At 54.1% G+C, this 27,398-nt stretch overlaps 3 protein-coding genes and 1 long non-coding RNA gene across 5 annotated transcripts in view; 3 read left to right on the top strand and 1 right to left on the bottom strand.

The window, feature by feature from the left end:
- Positions 1-1,446: 1,446 nt before the first annotated feature.
- On the top strand, positions 1,447-5,983 carry LOC105474250 (homeobox C11). The gene is made up of 2 exons (XM_011728747.2): positions 1,447-2,242; positions 3,503-5,983. Exons 1-2 carry the CDS (start codon positions 1,561-1,563, stop codon positions 3,733-3,735), a joined length of 915 nt encoding a protein of 304 aa, XP_011727049.1. The 5' UTR covers positions 1,447-1,560; the 3' UTR covers positions 3,736-5,983.
- Positions 5,984-10,913: 4,930 nt separating this feature from the next.
- LOC105474247 (uncharacterized) lies at positions 10,914-13,931 on the bottom strand. Its single transcript, XR_982724.2, has 3 exons — positions 13,792-13,931; positions 13,281-13,400; positions 10,914-12,467 (listed from the first exon to the last, which is right to left on the bottom strand). It is a non-coding gene; the product is annotated as an uncharacterized lncRNA (long non-coding RNA).
- On the top strand, positions 13,462-18,616 carry LOC105474249 (homeobox C10). Its single transcript, XM_011728746.2, has 2 exons — positions 13,462-14,326; positions 17,468-18,616. The coding sequence occupies exons 1-2, from the start codon at positions 13,576-13,578 to the stop codon at positions 17,743-17,745; spliced, it is 1,029 nt and encodes a 342-aa protein (XP_011727048.1). The 5' UTR covers positions 13,462-13,575; the 3' UTR covers positions 17,746-18,616.
- A 4,549-nt stretch (positions 18,617-23,165) lies between these two features.
- LOC105474238 (homeobox C4) overlaps positions 23,166-27,398 on the top strand; it is a 61,781-nt gene continuing 57,548 nt past the window's right edge. The window contains exon 1 of one of the 2 annotated variants that reach the window (XM_071071638.1): positions 23,166-23,329. The gene's annotated coding sequence lies outside the window, so the exon portion shown is untranslated. The remainder of the gene's footprint in view (positions 23,330-27,398) is intronic. The other variant, XM_011728745.3, reaches the window with a different exon arrangement.

The following is a 27,398-nucleotide window of genomic DNA, read 5'->3' as shown; positions in this document are numbered from 1 at the left end:
ATCGTGCCCTGGCAGCTCCTCTTTGGACCCAAGGTTGCTTTCAGCTCATGCCGGTTGCTTTTGGCCCCTTGGACCCAGTCCAGAACCTCTCAATAAAGTGATTTTCAGATACCCAGATGTGTCCTGTGGTGCTCAAAGGGATGGAAGGCAAGGGGTTGGGGATGCAGAATCACTGAGCCTACTGCTTGGGCTACAGCTACCCAGGAGGCTGACAGACTTGGAGGAGGGCAGGGCAGGACTGAGAAATAGGAAGGAGGCACTAAGATCTGGTCACAGCCCCAGGGACAGAGGCTGGGGGCTTTGACTAGGGAGTGGCCCCTGGGTCTCCCCTGATGCTACAGCATCCACCGCTCCTTTCTGCTGTCTGGCTAGTCTCTTCTGGAGACCCATACCTGGCCCCACTCCCACCTTACAGTCCCCAAAATCATCCAAGGATAAGAACCCCAAACCTAGTCCCCCCACTATATTCTATCTGGACCCCTACACTAGGCTTCTTTTCAGCCCACTAGCTGAGGCTGAGCCACTAAGCCAAAGGGCCCTGACATAGAAGATACATGGCTCTCATTCCAATCCTTTTCTTTGGGGTTTGGGATTTGAAAATCCACAGTGGATGTAGCTTTCTTCACATTGATTGACAATAAAGGCAGGCATGAAATATTCACCCAGGGCCACTCTCTCATACTAAATATTTAACACAACATTAGAGAAGGTTTTTCCCAGACTTCGCCAGGCACCGGCTGGGCGGCTGGCGCACTGCTCACCACTCGTTTATGACTAATCTGACTCCCTAGCCAGCGGCAGCACAGCAAGCCAGACAAAGTTGGGACACTGGCTTGCAGCTGGGCTGCCTCACCTTTGGGAAACTTCAGATACTCTTCCGGGAGTCTCTCTAAGGACTCCGGAAAGGTAGTCTTGACACCCAGCTCTGGCCAGGAAAACAGTGGACTTCTTCAAACTCTTGTGAGCAGGCGGTGACTCTGCGGGTTGGAAGGGTAAGAGTCCCTGAGATTTAAGGGAAAGGATTCACTTCTCTGGGGAAATCAGGCAGTGGGGAAAGAAGTCCTCACTCCCACCCTTCTGGTGCTGATCACAGAGAGGAGGCAAGACCTCCAAACGTGAGAGACCTCCTCCTTCCCCCAATCCTGGGGGAGAAAAAGAGCAGCAGCTAGAAAAAAATACAATTACCCCCTCCCAGCCACCACCCTCGCCCGTCCCACCGCCCACCCCACCCCAACCCTCTCTCTCCTCCTTTGCTCGTGCTGTGATATGGAGAGAAGGGGAGTGACGAGAGAAAAACGAATACAAATCTGCAATTGATTTTCATAATGTTTCTGCGGTGTTTGCAAACCAATCGCCTGAACGTCCCCGATCTTACCTAAGAGAGAACCCCTCCTACGTCTGCGAAGTGCTCCGAACTGATATATGACAATATCTACTTTGGATCACGTGCTCAGGGAGAGAGACTAAGACGGATAACGCGTCATCTCGCCTTCCCAAATTTTCCCCCCTCGCTAGACCGGGTCCAAAACCTCCATCCGGAGCCGGCAGGAGAGGAGAACGATGTTTAACTCGGTCAACCTGGGCAACTTCTGCTCGCCGTCGCGCAAGGAGAGGGGCGCAGATTTCGGCGAGCGAGGGAGCTGCGCCTCCAACCTCTATCTGCCCAGTTGCACTTACTACATGCCCGAGTTCTCCACGGTCTCCTCCTTCCTGCCCCAGGCCCCCTCTCGTCAGATCTCCTATCCCTACTCGGCCCAAGTGCCCCCGGTCCGGGAGGTCTCCTACGGCCTGGAGCCAACCGGCAAGTGGCACCATCGGAACAGCTACTCCTCCTGCTATGCGGCTGCCGACGAGCTTATGCACCGGGAGTGCCTGCCTCCTTCCACCGTCACCGAGATCCTCATGAAAAACGAAGGCTCCTACGGCGGCCACCACCACCCCAGCGCCCCGCACGCAGCCCCCGCCGGCTTCTACTCCTCAGTCAACAAGAACAGCGTCCTGCCTCAAGCCTTCGACCGTTTCTTCGACAACGCCTACTGCGGTGGCGGCGACGCTCCCGCCGAGCCCCCCTGCTCCGGCAAGGGCGAGGCCAAGGGGGAGCCCGAGGCGCCCCCGGCCTCGGGACTGGGGTCCCGGGCTGAGGCGGGTACCGAGGCGGAGGCTGAGGAGGAGAACACAAATCCCAGCTCGTCCGGTTCAGCCCACTCCGCGGCCAAGGAGCCGGCCAAAGGAGCCGCCCCCAGTAGGTAGCAGCGGCCGGGAACGGGCGGGCAGCGAGGGAGGGAGCGAGAGAGGGAGGGCGGGAGAAGGGGGGAGGCAAGGGGAGCGGGGACGGCCTCGTGTTTTGGGTCAGTCCGATTTTATGTGGAGTTTTATAAGCATTCAAAGGATTTTATTATAACCTACAAAGCCCTCTCTCCCAACGACTCGACTTTTTACGATGGAGAAGGGGTGGGGAGGGAGGGAAAAGGGCTCTTTGGAAAAGCCGGGTGAACCCCCCTCCCCCGTTATCTCCCTCGGTCTGTGAAATTTTTAAAAGCGCCACCATTGCGGGCGATATTAACTTTGATCGTGAACTTAGAAGAGCATTTAAGGAAGGATGGGGAGCCAGGCTGCCGAGGAGTGGGAAGGAGGGGAGGGGTGGAGGGGGAGAAAGGGGAGGGCGAGGGAAAGACAGGGAGAGATCCAGAGAGGGGGAGAGGTGGGGGAGAGGAGCAATGCAGCAGAACCTGAGACCGGAGAGGCAAGCCAGGGCCGCTATGATCCTTTTTAAAACTAGTTTTGAAAATGTTCAAACTGTGTGTTCGCGGGTCCTCCAGCAGAAACCCAAGCAACTCTGGGGTCAGCGGCGACAGGGGAATGGGGCGAGGCGGCGCAGGACTCCACTGCGCTCCAGGCGGGGGTCTGGGCGTTTCTCCTGGGTCCGCGGCCTCGGAGCTGGCCTAGAACTGCGGTGTGGAAGGCGCGGCCCCGCGGGCGTCCCGGGGCGCCAGGGCCCCGGAAGCGGCTCTCTGGTGTCCCGGTGCCTGCTGGCCGGCTTCCTCCCCGCCTCCCCACTGCTCTCGCCAGATCTCACTGCTTGGCGCCTGTTCTCAGCTTTCCCCCCAGATTTCTAGGGGGGAGGGGGGGCTGGGCTTTCCGAACCACTGGGAGGGCGGCGCAGGAAGGGCCCGAGGGCCGAGGGGGAGCAGACAGGGGGCCCGAGGGCACGCACGTGTCCCCGGACGGCTTTCCTTGTGTCCCAAACCCTGTCAGCCGTGGCTCTCGCCTGAGGACTGGGGACGAGATCGCGCAGTGGCCGGGGGTCGGGACCCGCTAGACCTGGCAGGGGGTCGAGGCTTGCCCGGGCGCTGCAACTGCAAGACAGCCAGCCGCCTGGCGGGAGGGCTGCCTGCGGTGGGCTAGGAGAAGGGCCGCTGAGCGCTCAGCGGGCTGGGGTCGCCAGGGTCTCACGTGTCTCTCTCCCCCCTCTCCTCGCACTTGCCCCCTCCCCTCCCTCCAGACGCCCCCCGCACCCGCAAGAAGCGCTGCCCTTATTCGAAATTCCAGATCCGGGAACTGGAGCGAGAGTTTTTCTTCAACGTATATATCAACAAAGAGAAGCGGCTGCAGCTGTCCCGGATGCTGAACCTGACGGACCGACAAGTGAAAATTTGGTTTCAGAACAGAAGGATGAAAGAAAAAAAACTGAGCAGAGACCGGCTGCAGTATTTCTCGGGAAATCCGCTGCTGTAACCTGCAGACCGGGCCCTTTTGGGGGCGGGGGGAGGGGAAATTTATTTTATTTTATTTTTATTTTTTATTTTCTAACTCGTCTTCTTTCCGCGGGTGGAAAACTGGACTGTGGCCAGGGGTGGCCCCCACCGCTGTGGCCGGCACTCCGTTCCGGAACCTCCTGGACCCTCGATCTGACTCTCGCTGTGGGACGGGGACCGGGCCTGAAAAGGGGGTGAAGGGAAGTGTCTGATGCACGGCGAGTGAACACCGTTGGCGCCGAGGCCAAGACTTTTATTTAAAAGAAAACACACCTCGGCGACAATGTCTTGCTGCTGCTCGGATTGGGTGGGGGAGGGGCGACAGTAGTGAGCGCCTGAGCCGAACAATCCACGAACTAAAAGCCTTCCCTTGCCCAAGTGAAAAGATCCGCTAAGACAGCATGTCTGCCAGCGGAAACTTCTTGGGCTCTCCCTCTACCCCGCCCCACCTAGCCCCACTACTTTAGGGGGCAGCTAAATGTGATCCTGCTTTGCTGTGAAATTTCTGTACCGTCGACCTGGTGTTAGGTGTGCAAAGTCCGTGTCCTACCTCCGTCTTCGCCAAGGCCCCGCCCGAGCCTAATTGTTCTCCCCGTGAATGTGTAGAACCTTCCTTTGAAATTTCTTAATCGGTGCATTGAGGTTTCCAAACCTTTTTCCAAGCAGTGCCCCCACTTCATGGATTTATCTATAGTCTATGCAGTCGTTACCTCTTTTTTTTTTTTTTTTTAAAGAAAAAAGAACATTGGGGTGGTGGAGGCAGTAGGGAGATGGGATTGGGCGCCTCCCGCTTGCTGGGGCCTGGATTTTTGTAAATAAATTTCTTTCCACCTGGAGGGGAAGGGGGGAATGCCCCCAGTGAGATTCAAATCACCCATCTCTCCTCCTATGCGTGAGTGCGTGTGTACATGGGCACTCCCCACCCTGCTCCCTTCCCAGAGGGATTGCTGTGAAAATTTTTTTGGTGGCAAATAAAGATAAATTTCATTCTGTTCAATATTATGATTTTATTTGACCCTTTTATTAACCCCTCTCCTCTTAAAATCCTCCATGCTCCCATGGCGGCGGCGGAGGAGGAGGAGGCAGGAGGGCAAAGCCCAGCCGGTGAGGACAGGCAAGCAGAGGTGAGATAGGCCGGTGCTGGCCGGCCTGGAGCTGCTCTCCGCTGGCAGGGCCAAGAGTATGGCCGTAGTTTCCTCACATTCTCAAGCTGAGGACATTCCATAGCTACTCTGAAGCTCTCCTTTCTCACGTGCAGCTCGAGCTGTGTCCAAACGCCCAGCAACGGCTTTCTGTTTAAGTACACGTTGGTTGTGGAGTTAATTGTAACCATCATCGAATTTAAATTTATAGGAATTTTTTTGGCTCCACCGCCCTTCTGCCAGATGTCTCCGTCTGTCGCAGTTAAATGTGTAGTGTGAAGGGTAGAGCTTTCTCTCTCTCTCTCTCTCTCTCTATGAGAAGTCTGTATTGGAATTTTTACACACTGTTTTTAAGGAAGGAGGGGACAGAAGGAGAAACCAGCCCCCTCCCTCTCCTCTCCACAGCTCCTGGGGGTGGGAAGGTGGGGACTGGCTGCTTTCCCTCTGGCACAAATGGCCAGGCTCTTCCAGACACAACAAGACGCCTGTACTGGGGCCACACTGAGGTTTACACATTGGGTGTCCCACAGTAGAAAGCCCCAGAGATTTGTTTTGTAGGGGTTGGCACTAGGGATGGAGATGACCTGTGGGGACAGTCACTATACCCATCTATATTTGCTGCAGGTTTCTTCTGTATAAAGATAATCATGGCCCTTGCAGTGCTTTCAGTGAGGGCACTCCGTTGGTCTCTGTTTCAAATTCATTATTTGGGAGCAGAGGTTCGGGACCATTTATCTCATCTTTCCCCTCTCTTTCTGTCTTTGTATAATTCAAAGAAAATGTTTTTGTCAATACAATTCTGTTGGATGAAAGGAAAAAGCATCATGACTATCAAATCTAGGGTCTGTCATTTTTGATGGTAAGAATCCCTGCAGTTTAGGTATCTAAATTTCAAATTTGTAAACGTGGGTCGGGTTGTGAGACAGGATTTGCAAACTAGGGTGTATATGCAGCCCACAATTCCCTCATGTGCCCACACACAAACGTTTTATTTAACTCCGTGTGCCTATGGGTGCACATAAGAAGGAATATTATTTGTATGCTTTTGTCTGTTGTATGGAGTAAACCTGACCACATGCACATCTAGAGCTTGTGTCTCTGTGGTGTGTAACCACTGGCAGTGTTTGTTGAGTGTGGGCAGGAATGCAACTGAGGGGCCTCTGTACGTTTGTGTGTGTGTGTGTGTGTGTGTGTGACACTTCTCCAGGTATGATGTTTATCCACTAGCCACATTAGGAAATATTAGCCTGCTGGTCATGTTTCCTGTAAAATTAGGCTAGAGGAAACTCTATAAGATGAACCTATTTATAAAACAAAATATTAGCCTCCAAATGCCTGATTTTGGAGAAAAATATTTAAAACCCACAGGTACCACTTTCTCTGCAATGTGCAGCCCAGAAATGTCCTCCGCTCCAAAAGAGAGTTCTGCTGGATGAGAGGAGAAGGTCACCATGAAAGAAAAACAAAGGCTTCTGTGACCCAAGCCAGGAATCTGCCAGTCCTTGGTGACCCTCTAAAAAGGAGGAAAAAGGGTTTTTTGGCCCCCAAACAAACCCACCTTCGGTCTCCCAAGGTGTCCAACCCCCCTTGCAGGTCAGGGGCACTCTGGGCTCAACCTCTTGGGGTAATCCTCTCCAGCCGCAGCACTGCCCAGGAACAAAAGATCCTCGTCTAGACGCTGCCATAAAGCACCCCCACCCCATGTCTCTAAACCCAGTTTCATTTCGACCTTAACGACTCAGTCTGGCCTGTATTAGAAACTGCTTCCGCCCTAAATAGTAAACAAACCTGTAGTGGAGGGTCTTGGTTCTCCCAACACACCCCAGACCCCCACCTCCTCAGCCCCTTGCCCCACATTTTTCCTCTTTTCTCCAGCCTTTCTCAGCTCCCAGCTCCCCAGCCCCTTTCCTCCCCACCGCCCCCCCCCATAGTAAATAAACCTGAGGCCGAGTTCAAAGTTTCCCGGAGCTAAGGAGGAATGCTGGTTGTAAAAATCCAAGTTTATAGCGCACGTGGGAGTTTACAAGGGTATTAAGTGGTATGGGCTGAGAGAGCACTCTGGGCCCCTCCCCCTCCAACCATGGGCTTTGGGGGTGCAGGAGGAATCAAGGGCACTCGAAATGAGAAATGGGTTTGGGAGTAGCCTTGAGTTTGGGGTTTCTTTGTCACTTAGACTCTTAGGTGGCTGAGGTTTGGCGATGCAAGGGTCCCTTGTAAGAAGACTCAAAACCCCTGCCAAGCACCTCTGAGAGAAAGTCCCCTGGCTCTAGGTGTCCCAGATGGAAAGATTGGGGAGCTCTGTTTTGGGGGAGCAAAAGGTGTCTGAAAGGTGAACAAAGTTGGGGATATCTAGAGCCAGTTCTCAACCAGAATGGGAGAAGCTATCTTGGGCTAATTTCTCCAGTGGGCTGAGAGCAGAGAGGGCTCTTCTCTTAAGGGCAAAGAAGAACTTTGAACTTCAAGGGAGTCAAGGGCACCACCCCTTCGCTTTCCCCGCCTCTCTCAGGAATCCGTAGGGCAATTGTTTCTGGGCCAGTATTCCCTGAAGGGGGGAGCCACTGGGGTTTCTGGTGCCCCAGGGTTGGATATTGCTGTTTGCTAACCCCTCCCTACTCGGAGCCCGCCAGAACCAGTGCACGCGACTGCACTCTTTATTATTCATATAAACCTTTGGAAAAGGCAACGCCCGGGAAGTTTTTATAACTTTGTTTGGCATAAAAATTTTACAAGATTCCCCATCCCTTAAAAAAAAAAAAAAAAAAGTAAGTTTTCGTCTTGCCATAGGATGAAATCACAGGTCTTTGAGAGGCAGAGGTGAGAGGGGCTCTGTGGGGTGGCAGTTCAGGGAAGGGAGTGTATGGAGCTGCCTTTTTCTAAGGCAAAAAGGCTTGAAGGTCTGAGTCAGTCCTTCCTGAGGCCCATCTTGGACTCAGCTTTGGAGCATCTTTGGACAGAGTCCTGTCCACTCTGCTCTTGCACACTTACAAACTCTAAAAGTTTGGACAATATCAGCATGACAAGACCTTCCCCCATCACACCCTCTTGTTCTCCTGTAGGCACTACTCTCTCTCTCTCTACACACACACACACATACACACACACACACAGACACACACCTCTCTGCACAGCCCCCCTCCAATCCACTGCACAAAGCAAAGACCCATAACCTTGACTCAGACTGCTGGTTTGGGAGGGTCTCTGCACACACAGCCCTGCATCCTGGCCTGCCGCCTGTGAAGTCAACAATGGGTTTGAAGAAAGAATCCAAAACACCAAGAAACTCCTGCCCAGAGGTTGCAGTGGTTGCAGGACCAGAGGAGACAGAGGGCCAGCAGGGCTGCAGTCCAGGAGCAGAGAACAAAGGCGGCCATGTGGGAGATGGCCTTGCCCATGGATGACCCCTGGACCTTCCCCTCATCCTGGGACTGACAGAATCCCATTTGCTCATTTCCCCTAACTCCAGCCTTGGGAGCACCAACTGGGCTCAACTTTGGGCCATTTTAATGTTTCAGCTCCGGAGGTCAGGACAAAGATGGGACAACTTCTCCAAAGGCAGGCCTGGTAGACAAGCCTCCTTTGGGGTGATGGAAGTGAAAATACATGACCTCTGAATCCTGGCACTTGAAGAAGCCATCAGCATTAGTGTGGATGTGCCCCAGAATCCGATTTTTCCTCCCTCTAATGGCGACTGCTGAGGCCTGGCTGCTGGCGGCTGGCAGCCCTACACTTCGCCTTGTGAGGAGGAGCTGAGCTAAGGCCGTGGGCGGGAGAAGGTCAACTCCAAGCCTTAGCAGCTGGGCTAGGGAGGTATGCGACTGAGCCTGGTGCTGTCCCCCTCACTAAGCCCAGCACACCAGAGAAAAATAAGAAAGGCTAGGAAAGAAAGTCAGGGGGAAGGAAATAATTGGAGAGAGAAAAGAGCAAAGAATGAATTGTATAATAAAGAAAGAAGGAAATGAGGAAATGGGAGAAATAAGGAAGACAATTAAGAAAGAGAAAGGATTGGAAAAAGAAGAAAAGAATATATTACAGGCAGAAAGGAGGAAAAAGGAAACCAGAAAGAAGCAAATAAAGAGAAAAGCGAAGGATGAAACAAGAAGGAAAGAAAGAAGAGAAGAAAAGAAAAAAAAGAAAAATAGAAAAGAAAGGAAAGGAAGGCAAACAGAGATCTTTGAAAAGGAATTTAACCGGTAAGAAAGGATCGGTGTTTTTCTCCGGAGCAAGCCAGCCTAACCACAGCCCCGACTCTAGCTGGAAACCTGACTTACTGGGGGCAACTTAGAAGCAAACCACTAAAGTGGGGAGCAGGGCCTGCCTAAGACATCCTCCCACCCGTCTCCTCCCCACAAAGCTTCTCTCCCAGGTGTCTTCGGTCTGGTTTCAATTCAGGGGACAAAATTAAATAACTGGCCAGCTTCGGCAGGGCCAGGAAGCAGTCAGACTGGTACGGGTTGTCAAAATTCGGGATTCGGAGATCTCAGACAGCACTTTGGGTAAAAGTGAATATTTGTGGCTGTGTACACATATTTCAGTGGAAGTTAGACACGTGTATAGATGCTGAACTCCATAGCATCTGTGTGCAAGTGTGTACAATGTCAAGATGTGACAGATTCTGCTGGCCGAGCTATCCCGAGGGCTGTGAGGTCCAGAGTAGACCAGAGGCCCCGCTAAGCGTCCTCAGCCTCCTACCTTCCTCTAGTACCTGTTTGAAAATCTTTTTCTTTTCTGGGTCTCTGGGCATTCCGAATTTTGCCTGAAATTTCCCTGCTTCCAATTCAGCTGGGGCAGAGCCTGGTGTTAGTGAAGAAGAAAAGCAAATCTTTTCTTTAAGTTTTGGGAAGAGAAGGATTTATCTCGGCCTCCAAAGCAAGAGGAAAAAACCTGCAATCTCTGGTGTGATTCTGTTTTCTCTTTGCTTAGAAAGATTTCAATACACATATTTTATTTTTATTTTATTATTTAACCCAAAAGGGAAAGACATTCTTCCTTTTTCACTTCATCTTCAGAATTTCCCAGTTGACTTTCTTAACCTCTTGGGGAAACTCCGATAATTTTTGCTGGAGAAACCAGGGTGCTTCTGGGGTGTGTTGAGGGCTACGGCCAGGAAAGCAACCAAGGTTCCTTTTTTGTTCATTGAGCATATTTTCCTTCTTCTGCTTTCACGTGGGGACCCCTAGCGCCCCAGCCCTTGGGCTGCCCTGTGGAACCCGCTGGATCCTCCCAGAGTATTCACAGAGCTCCTGAACCCTCCTCCTCTGCACTGCTCACAGCCCCACAGGCAGAAGGAGGCCCAGCCCCGTCCTTGCTGCCTTTCCAGGATCTGGGTACCCGGGAAGGGAGAAAGGGGTCAGGGCACTGGCCCTGGGTGGGATTTGTCAGGTCGTATGCACAGCCTGGCCCCACTGTGGGCTGCAGCCCCTGGATTTTCATGTTCCCAAGTTGAGGTAAGAAGGGGGAGCCCCAGACTTAGGCATAGGCATAGGTCTCTCGGCACCCTCGGAAAGTTGGGGAAATTGATTAAAAAGAGTCCATATGTGGATGATTCTAGCAACACAGGCCTTCCCTGGATCCTAATCCAGTTGCCAAGGGCACAGGCTGAAGGGTCTTGGTCCTGTGGGGCAGGGCGGTAGGTGCCTGGCAGTGGCGGCAGGCGGGGTGGCTGTGGCGGCCCGCATGCCTTTGAACGCCAGGCCTGGACAATAGGACGGAAACAGCCTTTGCTCGTGGCCTCAGGAAAGATCGAGCCCAAGGGGGCAGGGCTGGGACCCAGGCCCCCACAAATGCTCCCTTCGCCAGTCTCAAACACTCACTTTTTCCTTCCTTTTACCTCCACTGAAGCAGAATCCCAAAGTCTGTGAAAACCCAACAAGTTATTCAGGTCTGCGCCGTCCGAGCGGGCTCAGTTTAACAGCTCCGGGTTTTCGTTTATCTTGCGTAATTAGAGGCAAACATTTGTCCCACCGGGGGTCCCACTTAGGCTGATGAATTTGATTTCTTTTTTCATTAATGGGCCGTGTTTATCATACTTCTAATTATTTCAATTTTAAACACTATTCGTTCTTGTGAGGAGGCGGGAGTCGAGGCGGGAGGCTCCTCCCCGGAGTATTATTTTCATTAATGACGGCGAGCGACTCTGTCCTCTCCCTTGGCTAAGGTGAGAGGTGGGCTTGGAAAGAGGTTGGGTGGTGGGGCCCCTGAAGCCGATGACTCTGCTCCCTGTCTGGTGGTTCCCCAGGCTAGGCCTTGCGGCTTGTCTGAAGTTTATCTCCTTCACCCTTTGCTGCCGACTGCTTCACCCCCTCCCAAGCTGTGCTCAAACCCTTTGCGGTTCTTCCCTGGAAAACTTTCTCTGATCCCAGCCTGGCCTGGCCTGGGCAGACGCTCGGGCAGCGCTGTCCTGGCCCCCAGCTACTAACACCTAGAGGAAAAAACAGAAAAGGCTGAGGTGGCCAAGGGGCACTTGGCCGTGGGGAAAAGGACGCACCAGACTCCAAAATGGGGGGTAAGGGTAGGGAACTGGAACACTAAATTCCCGGGAAAAGCACACCAGGCAGGAAAATAAAGGAGACGTGAAAGAGGGGGGAGGGAACCCCCAAAGCCATATAATTCTCAATTGCTTTGGTATTTAATTTCATCGTCCCATAAATGAGGAAATATCAGTTCCCATACTAAATTTTTATCCCTGACTGATAAATATGACGGGAAATTTTCGTTGGGTCCTCGTAAAAGGGAACGGTTTCGATCAAACTGGTGGGGAAAGACTAATGCAGATAATACAAACAGAGTGGCCATAAAGTCTCGCCCGTTTCCCGCGGGATGGGCGGTGGGACAAATGGCTCCCTGGATTGACTGCTGCCCGGACTGTCCCAAGTCTGGGGCCTAAACAGCCTAACCTTGCCCTGGATAACCCCCATGCTGAGGCCACGGTGACCCTGCAAATGAAAACACAAAACCATTTCAAATCTCCCCTGGCCGGTCATGCAAGCAAATCATACACTACATTTTTCCTTCCAGTTTTCCGGAGGTTCAGGAACCCCTGCGTCTTCTCTCTCCACCCCTGGATGGGGAAATTCGGAGGATTTCTTTCTGTGGTCTTCTAGCCGGAGCGGGCTTGGGCCTCCCTAGAAGCGGTCTAGCCTCCTCACTCCTCCACGCCAGGGCGCTGGACTACAGTCCTTTCCCCGCCAACCTCCAGCCCTTCGGAAAGTCTGAACCCCAGGCTCTGTCCAGGGAAAAATGTGGGGCGACCGGAAAGACAAGTTGTTCTCCAGATTCCGTTTCCTGAGGAAGGGGTGGAGAGTTTAGTTCGCTTTGGAAGAAGGCGATGGAAAAACGGAAATAACTATTTGAAAAATATGGTTCCCCTTATTTCTTCCTTTTATTTAAAAAGAACCACAAAAATAGACTGGTCTGTCTTCTTTCAAACATGCTCCCAGCCCATGCGCTCTGTAAAGGACGCCTCTCTGGGTCGGGTTTTGTTGTGTCTTGTGTGCTGGTTCCCGTGTCATACGTGACTTCTCCAAACTGACCGAGGCTCCGCAGGTTCCCTCTTTCTTTCCCGGAATATTCCCTGTTTTAGTGGGGGCAAGGTCAAGCGGAAAGCGAGGGCCGCCAGGGCCTGAAGTAAAGTAGCAGAACCGGCTCCAAGGCCAAAGCCTTGTGGGCCCCTGAGATGGTGACCCAGGAGCCGCCCACCCTGCCAGGCCCAGGCCGCAGCTCTCGGGTCGGGGATCGGGTGCCTCTGGTCTCTGGCTTCCTCTTTCTCCTACGCCGCGTCCATTCGGAACCTCCTTTTCCGAGCAGCCATGAAGTGACCATGACCCCCTCCCTGGCCCACCCTAGAGGCTGGAGATTCCCCGTCAACCCCCACAGGGAACTTGCAACTCCACCAACCTCCAGCGCCGCGGCCCCCAAGCTTCCAGCCCCGAGGGCCAAGTCCGAAGAAAAGAGGAGGCAGGAGAGCAGAAACTTTAGTCCTGTTTGGGATTCCTTAACTTTTTTTCCCCTTTCTCTGCTCATCAGATCCCCCCACTCCCCCCACAAAAAAAACCTCACCCCACTCCCATCCCCAAGGGAAGAAGCGGGAGCCGGGGCCGGGGAGGTGAAAAGGGGAGATGAAGAGTGGGGAGAAGTACCTGATTCGTGTCTCGACCTTTTAATTTGAATTTGACTGTTTTGAGCCCCTGGTAGCCTCGCTCTCTCCCTCTCTCCCGCATTTTCCCCCTCTCCGCCCCCTTCTCCCCAGGAGTTACAGGCTGGTTACTGGATAAACAAACCCCACTCTTTCCAGGACCCTCACCCCCATCCCCCTCCACCCCCCTACCGCCCCTGCAGCCCGGGGGGCGCTTCCTTTGTTCGCCGGGAAGGGCTCCGGTGCCCCTACCCCGAGGCAGCTGCTAGGTGGCGCTGTTACTCCACTCTGCGCGCTCCGCCTGCCGACAACTTGACCCCGCTGACGTCACGGCCGTCTGAATCATCAAGGCCATTTTCAAATCCCATTGGTCTAGCCGTCACATGGTGAGAACCGAATGCGCGGATAATTATGGAGCTGATATTTCCCCCCTCCCCTTCTTTTTCCTCCCTCCCCTCCAACCGCGCCCCCCCTCCCGGATGGGGGAAAAAAAAGATGTCAGCTCCTCCGCTGTAGTATTGCTCCTTAAAAACCCCTCTCTCTGAAAATGACATGCCCTCGCAATGTAACTCCGAACTCGTACGCGGAGCCCTTGGCTGCGCCCGGCGGAGGAGAGCGCTATAGCCGGAGCGCAGGCATGTATATGCAGTCTGGGAGTGACTTCAACTGCGGGGTGATGAGGGGCTGCGGGCTCGCGCCCTCGCTCTCCAAGAGGGACGAGGGCGGCAGTCCCAGCCTCACCCTCAACACCTATCCGTCCTACCTCTCGCAGCTGGACTCCTGGGGCGACCCCAAAGCCGCCTATCGCCTGGAACAACCTGTTGGCAGGCCGCTGTCCTCCTGCTCCTACCCACCTAGTGTCAAGGAGGAGAATGTCTGCTGCATGTACAGCGCAGAGAAGCGGGCGAAAAGTGGCCCCGAGGCAGCTCTCTACTCCCACCCCCTGCCGGAGTCCTGCCTTGGGGAGCACGAAGTACCCGTGCCCAGCTACTACCGCGCCAGCCCGAGCTACTCCGCGCTGGACAAGACGCCCCACTGTTCCGGGGCCAACGACTTCGAAGCCCCTTTCGAGCAGCGGGCCAGTCTCAACCCGCGCGCCGAACATCTGGAATCGCCTCAGCTGGGCGGCAAAGTGAGTTTCCCTGAGACCCCCAAGTCCGACAACCAGACCCCTAGCCCCAGTGAGATCAAGACGGAGCAGAGCCTGGCGGGCCCTAAAGGCAGCCCCTCGGAAAGCGAAAAGGAGAGGGCTAAAACTGCCGACTGCAGCCCAGACACCTCGGATAACGAAGCGAAAGGTAAGGCCGCCTGGGCCGCGGGCGCTACTGGGACGTTCCGGCACTTGGTCTTCGCGGCCGGGGGAGGCGGGCAGGGGAGAGGGTTGGGCCCAGGAGGCCCCAGACCATTTCGGGAATGCGACCCTGGCTTGCGGCTAGTGTCTGCTGAGCTCCAGGCTGATGGCGCGTCACTTAGCTGGGGAAGGTAAGCGGCGACGTGGAGGTGTCTGCCCGGCCCCGGCCATGGGTGCTAAGGCGGGGGCGGTGCGCACCGCGGGCAGCCTGCAGGCGCAGTGTGCTGCCCCGGACGGGTGGCTGCTCCCAGGCGCGTGCTGGCTGTGGTATGCTTTCTCAATGCTGGTGTTCTGGGGAGCTGATGTCCCCCAGCTCAGGTCAGGGGCTTGCAAAAAGCCTAAAATGGCGATCTTGGGCCAGGGACTAGGGAAGCTGGGGAGATGGGGGGGGGTTCTCTTTACTGCGTTTTCCCAGTTGAAAATTGTTTCCTGCGAAACGCGATTTGTTGTTTGTGGGTCTGATCTGTGCGTGCGGTTTGGGCTCCTGCGGCTTTTGGCTCGGCCGGGGGTCTTGGACAGCGAGGCTGGGGCCGGAAGAGGTGGAGGTGAAGGGCTGCCGGCCACGGCCCTCCCTCCTCCAGATGCCTGGCTTGGATGGCGTTGGAACAGGGCATTTGGAATGTTGTAAGTTTTCTGTTTCCTCTTTTAATTTTTTCTTTTCCATTTTTTCTAGTTAAATTATCTTTTTTCATTGGTTTCCAAAAGCAGCTTACAAATGAGTGGTTGGGAAATTTCTGTGTGCGTGGCAAGAGGTTTTCTCCTGAAAGGGAATGTGGCTTTGGTTGGATTTCACTGTAATTTGGGTTAAGAGAAAGCCCAGCCAGAGTTCAAGCTCAGAGTTCAAGATTCATTTCTGCTGTAGGAGCTGGAGGCCTTGAGGATCTTTCTCTGATACTTGGGGAAAGAATGTGGAGGAAACGGGAGCAGGGGAGGGAAGCTGAGGGGAACGACTTTTCCTGAAAAGTTGTAGCAAAGAGCCTCAGAAAAAGGCCCAACCAACGGGGAAGAATAAACCTGCTCCCCACAACACCGGCTAATGGTGACAGAATATAAGGGGCTCATTGGGTATAGAGGCAGATGAAATATTGAGAGTGGAGCAGGCTAGGGGCGGCCTGGATCTCCTGGTGCTTTGTATATGGACGCGACGCACACGCATGCCTACGGGCGACCTGTGCCACACTCACACACATCCGTATTGCATGCTTCTTGCACACTCACACATGCACGGGCACTCTTTTGGCGGGCAAGGGCACAGCCTCATCCTCTTGGGTCTGCAGAGGTGGCCTTGGCAAATCATCCCCATAGAGACACTGACTGGAAGATGAGCACTGGTGTGTTCATGAGGGGGAGAGTGAGGCGCCTACAGCCTGGAAGCCTTTACTGTGGCACGTGTGCAGTGTGAAGGTTTAATCTTATACCCTCTCTACTGACCCTGAGCTTGGTTAGGGAGAGATTTGAGGCAGGAAAAGCTGCATTCTAGCCCCACCAAAAGCAAAGTCAAGGTTAACAAGTTCACCTCTTAACTCGACCTGCACCCATTCCCATAGGCTCTCCTTTTTCTCTAGCTGTCCCCACAGCAACCTAATCCCTCCCACCCCAAGGAATCCCTCTTACCCTGTACCCTGTCTGTGTCCTTCTTTCCCCTCCTCCTATTTTGATGTCTCCACCAGTCCAGAGGCAAGAGAGCTTTTGGCTAAACTTCCCCATTTATAATTTATCTTGTCCCCCCGCCCCACCAAACCTAACAACCTCAGTAAGAAAATAAACAGGACATGGTTACATGTGGAGAGCCTGTAAACAATCTGGCAAGAGGCTGCAGGTGCAGACACAGGAGAGAAAATTCGAAACATTCAGATTTTTTAGACTGCAGCCTCAAGTTTGCCTTTTTTGTGTGTTTTCTGGTTCCTCTTAGGCCCCCGCCCCACCCCACCCCCATCAAGATAAGATCCAGGAATCTGGCAGTCTGATTTGGAATAGGGAGGAGAGAAAGCTCAGAGCCATCAGCAGAGTCCTTTGCTGGGTGTCCTCTCAGGTCTTTGGACTCTGTGTTTTGCCCTTAAAAAGATGGCCAGGTTCCCTTCTGCTGCTTGAGAAGCAGGGCTGGTCCATTTCCGCAAAAATGTGTGTCAGGGAGAGAGGCTGTCAATAAGATCATGGGAAATGCACAGCATTCTATAGTATCTCCTTACATAAATAGACACATGTACATATCTGTGTGTGTGTACTTACATGTATAGGTGTGTGTATCTCTACAGGTATACATGTGTACTTGCAGGCATATACATCTACGTATGCACAGACTGGGCAGGGGGTTTCTAGGAGGCTGCATTTCCTCAGGATATGTCTCTCCCTTGAGCTTAGGTCCTTTGACCAGGAAAGTTGTTTGAGGACCCTTTAGGATACCCCAGCTCTGTTGTCCCTGACCTCTGCTGCTCTCACAAGCTCCCCTGCCTCAGCTACACATACCTGGGGGAAATGATTAAGAGAGGAAGCGATGGCAATGGGAGACCTAAGGGAGCAGAGTCACTTTGTGGCAGCTCAGGTTGGGGTAAGAGCTGGGAGTCCAGTGCAGGGACCACTGCAATGGCCTCTGGCCACAGATCCTAGAACAAAGTCCCTCCACCAAGTTGAAACAGGTCAAAGCTCTCTGGGAATTTCTCTGGGCTGTGGGTGGACTCTGCTCTGGTCTGGGGCCTGGAAAATGCTTTTCCTTCTGGTTGGATTTTTCCAGAGCTGGAATGGAACAGAGAGAAGGGGGGACCTGGCAAGATGTAGGGAATCTGCCAGGGTCAGCCAGCTGGGGGAAAGCGAGGGTACTCAGGATCTTTTAGATTAAGGTGGACTTGGGTAATTTAAATTTAATAAACGCTTGGAGGCAAGAACTTCCTCCCTTTATCTCCCTAAGTCTAAGCCCCAAAGAAATTGTAAGAACCCTGAACCTAAGAGGAGCCCACTGGCCAGGCCCCTAGGGCAAGAGCAGCTCCCCTATGCTCCCTCAGCCACCCCACAGCAGGCTGGCAAAGGCTGCAGCGCTGAGAGGGTTTTCGACTTCGAGGGATACTTATGCAAATAATGTTATTTTTAACAGAGGAGATAAAGGCAGAAAACACCACAGGAAATTGGCTGACAGCAAAGAGCGGAAGGAAGAAGAGGTGCCCCTATACTAAACACCAGACGCTGGAATTGGAGAAAGAATTTCTGTTCAATATGTATTTGACGCGAGAGCGCCGCCTGGAGATTAGCAAGACCATTAACCTTACAGACAGACAAGTCAAAATCTGGTTTCAAAATCGCAGAATGAAACTCAAGAAAATGAACCGAGAGAATCGGATCCGGGAACTGACCTCCAATTTTAATTTCACCTGAGCGCGAGGCCTCTCCTCCTCCCTTCCCCCGCCTTCCTTTCCCCGCCCCTCCTCCCTTTGTGCCTGGTGATACATTTTTTTTCCCTCCCTGAGTATAAATGCAACGCGCCTGCAAAAAAGGCAAAGACCTCAGACTCTCCTTCCAAGAGACCTATGGTTCGTGCTGCGAAGATGCTTCCACTTAAAGCATGAGAAATGGGGTGCTGGGGTGTGGGGTGTGGTGTGTGCCCTCATAGATGGGGGTGGGAGTGTGGCTGGTGTGTGTGTCAAACCCTCACTCACCCACGCACTCACACATAGCATTCTGTTCTCCATGCAAAGTTAAGATCGAATCCACCCGCTTGTAGGGGAAAAAGAGGAAAAAATTAACCAGAGAGGGTCTGTAATCTCGCAGAGCACAGGCAGAATCGTTCCTTCCTTGCTGCATTTCCTCCTTAGACTAATAGATGTTTTGGAAAGTTCGGCTAGTGTTCATGTGTTTGTTGTAGCACCCAGAGCCTCCACCAAACCCTCTCCGTGTCTTTACCTCCCAGTCGCTCTAAGAATCTGCTTGAAGTCTCGTATTTGTACTGCTTTCTGCTTTTCTCTCACCCCTCCCAGCACCCCCACATCCCCCATCTATTAACATCTCAGAAATTTCATCCAGAGGAACAAAAAAATTAAAAATAGAACATAGCAAAGCAAAAACAGAATGCCCCCCCCAATATTGCCCTGTTCCTGTCTGGGAGTTGTGTTATTTAAAGATGTTCTGTATGTTGTATCTTTTGCATGTAGCTTCCTTAATGGAGAAAAAAATCCTAATAAATTTCCAGAATCATAATCCTCAAACGGATGGTTTTTTGGTTTTAGTGATTTTTAGCGACACCCCCTCCCCCGAAGAGGCTGAGTGTGTGGATGTGTGTGTTTTGTGTTTGACTCATCTCCTAGAGCCTTTCTAGAACGTCTCTTGGCGGGTTTAATGTAAGTGAGAGACCATAACGTTGATTTAAATATTATCCAGGTGACCACAATAAGTCAAGGTCATAAAACAGTAATGTCAGGATGGTCTTGGTGCGCGCGAGAGGTGGATTTTATGATCTGCAAATATAATGTGGTGCTGCAGTAAAAGATGCATTTAAAGGTGACTGGAGGAGGGAAAGAGGCAGAGAGCAAACTGCAATCTTGAGGAGCAGACGGATCTGATTGCCTGGGGTGCTGGGCTGGGCGCACCCCACTGCTGCTGGGGGTCACCCAAAGAGCCCCCCACCCATCCAAGGAAAGGAATAAACTTAACCGCTGGAGGGGCATGAGGAGCTCAGCCCCCCCAACCTCAACAGCAGCTAACAGAAACGCCAAGAGCAGCAGGAGGAGGCAGCGACAAGGTAAGAGAAGCGGTTTCTTGTTCTTTTCTTGGCGGTGGAGTGGGGACGAGCGGTGTCCCCAGGTGCCCGGCATCCAGCGGACAGAGCCTGGAGGAAGGTGTTTAGGGCATCTGTGCTTGCCGAGAATCCAGGCTTTCCTTGTGGCCGCTGGCAGCGGAGGGCAGCGACTGGGAGCTCCCTCTCCTCCCCTCCCCGGCTCATTGCCGTGGGAGTTCCACGGTTAAAGGGATAAATTGATGGTTTTTGGCTTCTTTATGTTTTCGGGCACTCTGGGTCTCCTCGAGGTCGACGCTCTGGTCTAGGTGTTGCTCAGTCTGGTCGTCTGTTGGTGGGGGAGGGGGAGTACAGCGGGTTGAAGCTTGAAGCTTAGGTTTTCCTGCTTTTCGCTGGTTTGGGTGTGAGCCTCGTCCAGCCTCTTGTTCCCTGTGCTCCCTGGCTGTAGGGTTTTGCCAGACAAGTGGCCTGGTTGGAAGTGGCTCCAGAGCACAGGGCTATGATTCAGCCACCCACATTCGCTGAGAAGCCTAAACCGAGCTGAGAGGGAGAGGATCAGAAGGAGTCTAGGAGAAAAGAGCAGGAGAGCCAGATGGACAAGAGAGGGGACCCAGCTCCAGAGTGGAAGGAAGATCCAGCTTCCCCCAGGGCCAGGGACACATGCAAGGGAATAGCTCCACTGCGGTGCTGGGGGTGGGGCTGGGATTTGGCGGCCAGCGGTCCCATTTCACTAGATTTTTCCTGAGCGATTTGCTTAGACCAGAAACTAATGAAGGCAGTCAGACTCCCTACCCACCCAGCAACCCAAAGTCTACTCTCTAGTCCTTAGGGAGGTTGTGGGGGCGGAAAGGGGGACGGGGCTGAATTTCTTCCTTCCCCAACCCCCTTCCCTTCTCCTCCGGATAGATGCAAAGCTGAATCTCCCGCCCTGCTCGCTCAGCTGATCTGTGGCTTAGGTAGTTTCATGTTGTTGGGATTGAGTTTTGAACTCGGCAACAAGAAACTGCCTGAGTTACATCAGTCGGTTTTCGTCGAGGGCCCCAACCCACCTCTCCCACTCCTACCTTCCCAGTGGGACTGCCCCCCTGCCCCCTCCCAGATAGGGCAAAGTGGGTGCAGACCAAGGAGGGCAAGCTGTGAGTGGGGTTGCAGAACAAGTCTGGAGAACCCTGCTTTATGCCGTCCTCTCCTCAACCTGTCCCAATCCCTGTGACTAAGGGAGAGGAGTTTTTCCTGCAGCTATGTCTCCTGGGCCCAGCTGATGGAGACAGACAGAGGGTCCAGCCAATTCCAAGGAAATTCAGGAGTTTGAGTAAGAGGTGGCCTGGCGGGCGAGCTCAGTTGGGCAGCAGGGTGGGGCAGAATCATTAGCAGAGAGAGGAGACAAAAAGAGAAGAGGGTCTCCGGAATGGTTAGCCTCTCCCACCTACCACCTCCAGTTGACTGGGGCTCGAGAATCCCCTTAGAAAAGTAGGGTACCTGGAGGTTCCAAGAGTTGGGGAACTCTTGAGTGCCAGCCCAGCCATTTCCCCTTCCCCTTCTATAGCTCCATCTCCAGGGGAAGGACATGTTTGGGGTGTTGGTAGGTTAGAGAAAAGCCATCAAGTCCAAGTAGAACCCCTCACACACGCACACGCAACTGGAAAACATCAGGGCAAAAACCTGACTCTGGTCTCTGTTTGGTCATCTGTGGCCCGTAGGCCTCGGTCTCTGTGACTGTAACTGTCAGGCTGTCTTTGCACTATGTGGAAACGTAAGGGTGAACAGAGGCTGCCCGTGACCACCATTGCTATGTTGGTGGAAAGGTTGTTGGCTGATGCCAGGGGGAGGAGGGGAAGAGAATGGGGTAGAGGAAAATCTGAGCCCTGTGAAACTTTGCAAAGGTTCCTCTAGTCCTTTCCCCCTCTGGTTCTTCGATTCTGCCCCCGGTTGCTACAGAGAAAGTTCTCAAAAGAGATTTCTTTGCCTGCCTGCTGGCGGAGTGGGGTGGGGGGATAAATGGGGGAGGGGTTAAGGAGACTGAGGAGATACACCCCTGTTCTCAGAGATACTGGGGAATAGAAGCCAAAAGAAGGTCAGGTTCTTGGTTCTCTTACTGTGAAATTATTATGATTATTAAAATATTATAAACTTCTAAACAGGGAAACAACATTATGTCCCCCTAACAAAATATATACAGAGTTCTATATTCTCACAGTCATCTGCTGGGAGGGATATATGTGACCTTGTATGAGTGTAGGCTCTGTGTCTGTCTGTTTCCCCTAGGCTCTCTTAAATACCCTGCATGTATTTATACACGCACACATTTATTTTCCCCTCTCTCTTATGCAAACATATTTATTTTGACTGCTAAGGAAGCTGGAGGAGAAAATGAGAATAGAGTTTCTTGTCTCTCTAGCTGAATTGTTGGTCTGTCTATCCCCCATCCCTTTGTGGGGGAAAAAATTTCTTCTCTTGGAGAGAAGTATTCAAACCTCTCTATGGCTCCCAGGGAAATGGGGAAGTTTCCAGAGAGGCAGGCCAGCTGGTGGGAGGCAGGCAAGGGATTCCCCTAGTTTGGGGGCTCCTAGCAGCCTTTGAGTCTTCAGGCTGCCCCAGGCACACAGTCAGTTGGGGTAAAGGGTATCCCAGGCAGGGACTGGGTGCTCAGGAGTATTTGGCTTAGAGATAGAGTCTCTGATGGGCCGAAATTCACCAATGAACGACTTCTGTGATTTGGGTCTCTGTGCCCCCATTTCCGTTTCAGAGCTGTTGAGCTTATGTGTGGGAGGTCATAGAGCCAGGGGTTGAGGTGTCTCCTCCCCAAATCCAGAGAAATGGAGCGAGGTCTCATAGGGCCAAGGTGAGGGCCAGTCTGGTGGTCAGAGTCCATCCCCGGCCGTAGGCCGTGGATCATGGCTAAGGCGATGGTAATTATTTATTCGCTTCGCTGGAAGGGAGTCTTCAGAAGGAACAGCGTGAAGAGAAGAGAAAAAAATTACCTCTCTCATCTGCGGATATTAAGATGGATTTTTATTTCTTAAAGGACCCTCCCCGCCGAGAGCGCATAAGCGTAAACTTAATATATGCTCCGCAGCCCAACTCCAGAAATCGCAATAAAAGTTAAAACCTCCCCTACTGGTTTTTTTTAATTATGATATGGGAAAGAGGAGCAGGATTTATAGAGCTGAACTCTCAGTGTGTGAGTGTTTGAGACTTGCGAGAGGAGGAAAAGGCAAGAGCTCGCCAAGGCGAGCCTTGGTCTCTGAGATGTCTCGTCTGCTGCTGAGGCTCCGGCTCAGCCTGACAGATCCGCTGTGGCCTCTCTGGGACCTCGCCCCGGCCCGCTGTGGCCTCTCTGGGACCTCGCCCCGGCCCACGGCCTGGCTTCGGCTCGGAGATGCAGCCCTTCCCGAAAACAGGTGAAGAAGGCGGCGGCAGCGGGGACTGGGGGCTGCGGGCGGCAACGCCAGGGCTCAGGGCTTTGTGTGGGTCGCGCAGGGGGCGAGGTTCGAAGTCCTGGGCCGGGCCGCAGCCCGAGTGTGGCCCGGACGGCTGCGTGGCCAGGAGGGGTGTCCAGGCAGGGCGCAAGAGCACCGGCAAGGTGGATTGTGTATGGACTTTGGCCGCAGACAGAGCAGAGCCGGCTCCCGGGCTGTGGCCGGCGGCGAGGCGGGCAACCGGATGTTGAGTCTGTAGAAAGGACCTTGAGGTCCGCTGGGTGTTTGGGCTGCCGTGGGGGCGGCGGCCCAGAGTGTGGAGCACGCGGCGCACCGGGCGCGGCGGTCGGCGTGGGCGAGGCAGCAGGCCCTGCACACCTCTGCAGCTGCCGGGCCGAGTCCGGGACGTCTGAACTGAGGCCGACCAATGGTCACAGCATGAAAAATAAATGCAATGGACGGTCTTTCTTTCTTTTCTTTTCCACGTAAGAGGTCCTTTCTTTTTTCTCTCTTTCGGAGATACCTGGATTTGGTCCAGAGCAGGTTGCTCGCGGGAGGGCCCCGCGAGCGGCAGCGCGCGAGGGAGGGAGAGAGAGGGAGGGCGAGAAGGAGGGAGGGAGGGAAGGAGGGCGGGCGGCGGCGGCCGTGGTGGCCGGGGCTTCCCTCCCCAGGCGGGAGGCGGCTGTCCTGCATCTATGGCCGTGGGGAGCGGAGGAGCAGGTAACGAAGGCGCTTCCGAAGCGGGATTGGACCAAACCAGAGGGACCGAGTCTTCTCGGTCTCTCTGCCTGAGGCCCTGGAGGGAGAGAAGGTAGGGAGATCGGCGCCCGCCGGGCCTGGCAAAGAGGCCTCGGGAAATGTTGAACCTGTATGTGATCTCAGGCTCACACTCATGTTGTGGGTCTGTCTGCCTCAGGAGATGCGGTTTGCCTTTCTGTCTGAGACGCCCCAAACCCTGAGCTCTCCTTCCCAAGGCTGGAAAAAAAAATCGGGAAAAACGGCGGAATTTGCACTTTCATTCATTGGGTTCTCTGCAACTCAGCGGGGCTGGTTAAGGCGCCCCCAAGTTGGAAGGGCGCTTTGCTTCTGTTTCCTGGATGCAGAGTCCTCTGACTCCCTCTGCCACGGGCTGAGTTTCCGGCTCCAGGTTCGCGTGTCGCCCTGAGGTTTGAGGCCAGACAGCTCGCAGTCGGGCAAGGAGGGCGGGGGAGAGACGAGCGGCTCTGGCCCCTTAATTGTACTTCGGACCCGTATTGTCTCTCCTTTCGCCACCTCTGCTTCCTCAGTCTGGGCTCCAAAGTCACTGCAAATTTCCTTGCGACACATACATCACACAAAAGATCAGGTAACAAGGCGCTCAGGGCCATTGGGGCTCCGAGCAGGGCAGGGAGCGGCTCTAGCTCTGGGGCGGCTCCCCCTCCAGCCACTCCCAGGCTGGAAAACCAGACCATGTTGGGGGAGCCGGAAATAGCCCCGTTTGCTGCGGAGCGGCAGGGCGGGGGCGCCGGCGGGAATGCAGGCCCGGCAGGCCGTGGCGTTGAGAGGGCCACGTTCACAGGCCCTGAGGATTTCACTCCTGCTGGGCTTGGGGACCTGACTCCTGGCGTGTAGGGATCCCAGATACCCACCTGGGGTGGGGGCAGGACGCGGGTCTCCTCGCGGCAGGCCAAGAGAACTCAGTTTCTGCTTCCAGCGCAGGCCTTAGCTAGGAGGAGTTGTGTGTGGGTGTGTTTTTCTCAACAAAGAGGGATCAGGAGAGAGAAGGGGGGAAAGTAGAGGGGAACCGGGGAGGGGGCGGGGAGGGGGAGAGGGCAGTGGAGAGGTGAAATGAGCCCATTTCAGGGGGAGAAGGAAAATGAAAGCAAATGGAGTACGGCCTTCTCCGCGCAGGGCGGGTGCTGACGAGCCGGGAGCGGGCTCCCTGCCTGCGGCAGCCGGGATGGCCCGCTGGGGGCACGGGAGAAAGCCTGTTTTAAATTTAATCCGAACTTGACGGTGTGGATTGAACCGGAGGGAATTTAAATCACTAAAAGGAAGGCGCGGGGCAGGGGGAGGGGACGACTCTAACCTGTCTATCTTTCTGCCTGTCCTTCCCACGGTGCTAGTTTGGTTATGGCCGCAGCTGCCCAGGTTTCAGGTGATGGAATAAAGGTGCCCCTCCCCCTCAGGGGTCTCTCCTGTGCCCAGTGAAGTCTTTAGAGGGTAGGAAGGAACTGTAAGAACAGAGCGAATGCACAGCTGCGAGCTAAAGCTGGGGTTTCCCCCTCCCCAATGAGAACTCCCAGTGGCCTCCAGTCCCTGGGTTTGCCTCAATGGTGCTGAGGAAAATTGAAGGGAGTGTGTGGGTGAGGGGGAGTCTGGAGTATGGCAGAAGATTCAGAAGGAGTAACTGAACCCCAGGAAGACAGACCTTCCTTCTTGGTGCCCCCATATCCTTTGTGCCCCACCCCCCGCACCTACAAACCTGGATTTGAGGGAAATCTGCAGGTCCGCTTCAAAGCCCTGGTTTGTCACCCACCCCCCTCCAAATGTGGAGAATGGGGGCTACAGGCCACATGCAGTTGTGGACCTGCGGAACGTCCGCCCAGTGGACTCCGGGACTCCCAGCCTCTTCTAGCCCCCCTCCCCAAGGCCGCCTCTCTTCGAAAGGCGCAGGGAAAATGAGGCATTGGCTGGGAAGGGGCTGTGGGCGAGGCCTGCTTCCTGATCCGCAGTCGTGCCTGCCTCTGAGTGGGAAGAGTTCGGAGTTCATACTCCCGGGAAAAAAAACAAAATAAAATAAAGGAAAGCGACAGTCTCCTTGGTTTCACAGGGGATTTCACAGCAGCAGGGATCCCGCCACTGATCCTCACTGCCCGCTGCTGCCGCCTCCGCAGAGTGGGCAGGCAGGGTGCGCAGGCAGCTCAAGAGTTGAAAAGAAGGCGGTGTTCAAAGGGGGTAGGAGAGAAGGGGGCGTCTCTTTACCGCCCCGATGTCTATTTGAGGAACTTTCCTAAATAGCAGAGGCCCATAGGGGAGGCTCCTTAGGGACTCTTTCCTCCAGGAAAGCTGAGGCTGAGGCAGCTGGCCTTGTCGCCAGGAGAAGACGCAAAGGAGGAGCAGGCGTGAAACCTCTTTCCTCTTCTGTTTCTTCGCTCCTTGACTAGAGCAGGGCTCAGCCCCCAGTCGCCTGAGCGGCTGTCTGGGCCAATATGGGGTTCTATATCCCGGAGGCCTAGTGTACCCACCCGAGCAAGTCTCCTGGGAGGGGCAGGAGAGGAGGCCTCTTCCGCCTTTGTGTCCAGACAGAAGTGGCTGCCGCGCCCGGAGCCGGTCCCGCGGCAAAGGCCCGGCAAGCCTGCAGGCTGCACAATGCCACGGCTGCTCCGCCAGCTCGCCCCTGCCCCGTCCTGCCTGCGTACGGCCGCCCTTCCTCCGCCTCCCTCTCTGCACGCCTGTCTTTCCCGGCTCTCCTATCTCTTTTCGTCTTGCCTTCCTTCTTTAATTCTCCCCCTTTTTTCTCTTTATTCTAATGCTCCGTTTCCTTCTTTCCTCTCTTGGGCCTGGCTCCGTGTTTCAGTTGGTCTGTCCCAGGCTGTCTCGCGTTCAGTCTCTCAGACTCTGTCCCCTGATGTCCTCTTGGTCGCAGTCTGGCCCCGGGCCCCGCTGAGGGCTAAACGTCTCTGCTCATCGCTGCCAGCAGCCGCCCAACAGCCGGGCGGGGTCCTCAGCCACCCTGGGCTGGGGGAGGTGCTGGCTGCACTGGGGATTTGGAGAAAGCCTCCGCAGGGGTACTGGAACCTCCTGTCTTTTCCTTGAACTAGTGAGGGAGATTTTTTGATTGACAGCTAACCCAACTCCATCAAGGCCAAAGAGATATTCTGTTTCTTCTTGTAAGTTGGGTTTCCCAGCTGAGTCCAGCTCAAGGGAGGGGAAGACAGTGGCGCCAAGGAGCTGAACCCCCAAGTAGCCTCTCCCCAACCAAACACATCCTTCATCCTCCCCCATGCGTTGAAATCCCAGCTTCGTTAAACCGCCCCGCTAGACCGAAAAGGAAAAGGAAAGAACGGGAGAGGGGGAGGAGCAGAGACTTGGGAGTGGGCCTATGGAGCTGGGGTCGGTGCTGCCAGCTGCAGCTGTCTCCCCCCAACTTTCCTCCCCCGCAACACACATACTATACACACTCTCCCCAGCCCTTCTCCACCCCACAGGAGAAAGATCCACAGAGATGCAGGAGAAAACTAGCCCCCGCCCCCACCCCTGGCATTTGGTCCCCTCCTGGGGACAGGAGAGGGAAAGAAGGGCAGGCGTGGCTGGGTCTGGGAAGACTCCTACCCTGCTGCCTCCAGAGCCTGCATCTCAGCCTCAGCTCCTGCCTATTTTCCCTGGCCACAGACTGGGACTCTTCCTTTCTGACCCTGAAATTGCACCCCTCCTTCAAATTCACTCTACCCTGCCTCAGTGCACCATATCTCTCGAGGCATCACCTGTCCCTTCCCCCCGCCCCCAGCCAACCTCCATGCCCCCTCTTCTTCACCCACGCTGATAATTTCCTACTTGACTAAAGCCCCCCTTTACTACACCACCATGGGACAGTCTGATGGAAAGCAGAGGGCTGGGCACAAACCCTCAATTGAAGGAGGAGGTAGCAACCAACTTATTGGGGGGAGGAATCCAAGTTGTCTGATGTTCCTTTACAATCACACTGCCCCCTCTGGAATTCCTGCATCCGACCCCAAAGAAATTGCTTTCTCCCGTCCCTCCGTTGCTTTTTTCCCGTTCCAAAAACAGCCTACAATTTTATTTAATGAAAGACACATTTATGAACAATCAAATGATCCTCATAAAAATTTTATTGAAGGACGTAAAAACAAGCTACTTGCCCACGACCGAGGTCGCTC

Source organism: Macaca nemestrina, chromosome 10, assembly GCF_043159975.1.
Source record: "Macaca nemestrina isolate mMacNem1 chromosome 10, mMacNem.hap1, whole genome shotgun sequence".
Taxonomy (NCBI): Eukaryota; Metazoa; Chordata; class Mammalia; order Primates; family Cercopithecidae; genus Macaca; species Macaca nemestrina.
Note: the sequence above shows the minus strand (reverse complement) of the source record. Positions and strands in the feature narration are given on the sequence as shown.

Coding starts and splice junctions, on each gene's coding strand:
- LOC105474250 (XM_011728747.2), top strand. CDS start 1,561: ATGTTTAACTCGGTCAACCTGGGCAACTTCTGCTCGCCGTCGCGCAAG. Junction 2,243..3,502: donor GGCCAAAGGAGCCGCCCCCA/GTAGGTAGCAGC, acceptor CCCTCCCTCCAG/ACGCCCCCCGCACCCGCAAG.
- LOC105474249 (XM_011728746.2), top strand. CDS start 13,576: ATGACATGCCCTCGCAATGTAACTCCGAACTCGTACGCGGAGCCCTTG. Junction 14,327..17,467: donor CTCGGATAACGAAGCGAAAG/GTAAGGCCGCCT, acceptor TATTTTTAACAG/AGGAGATAAAGGCAGAAAAC.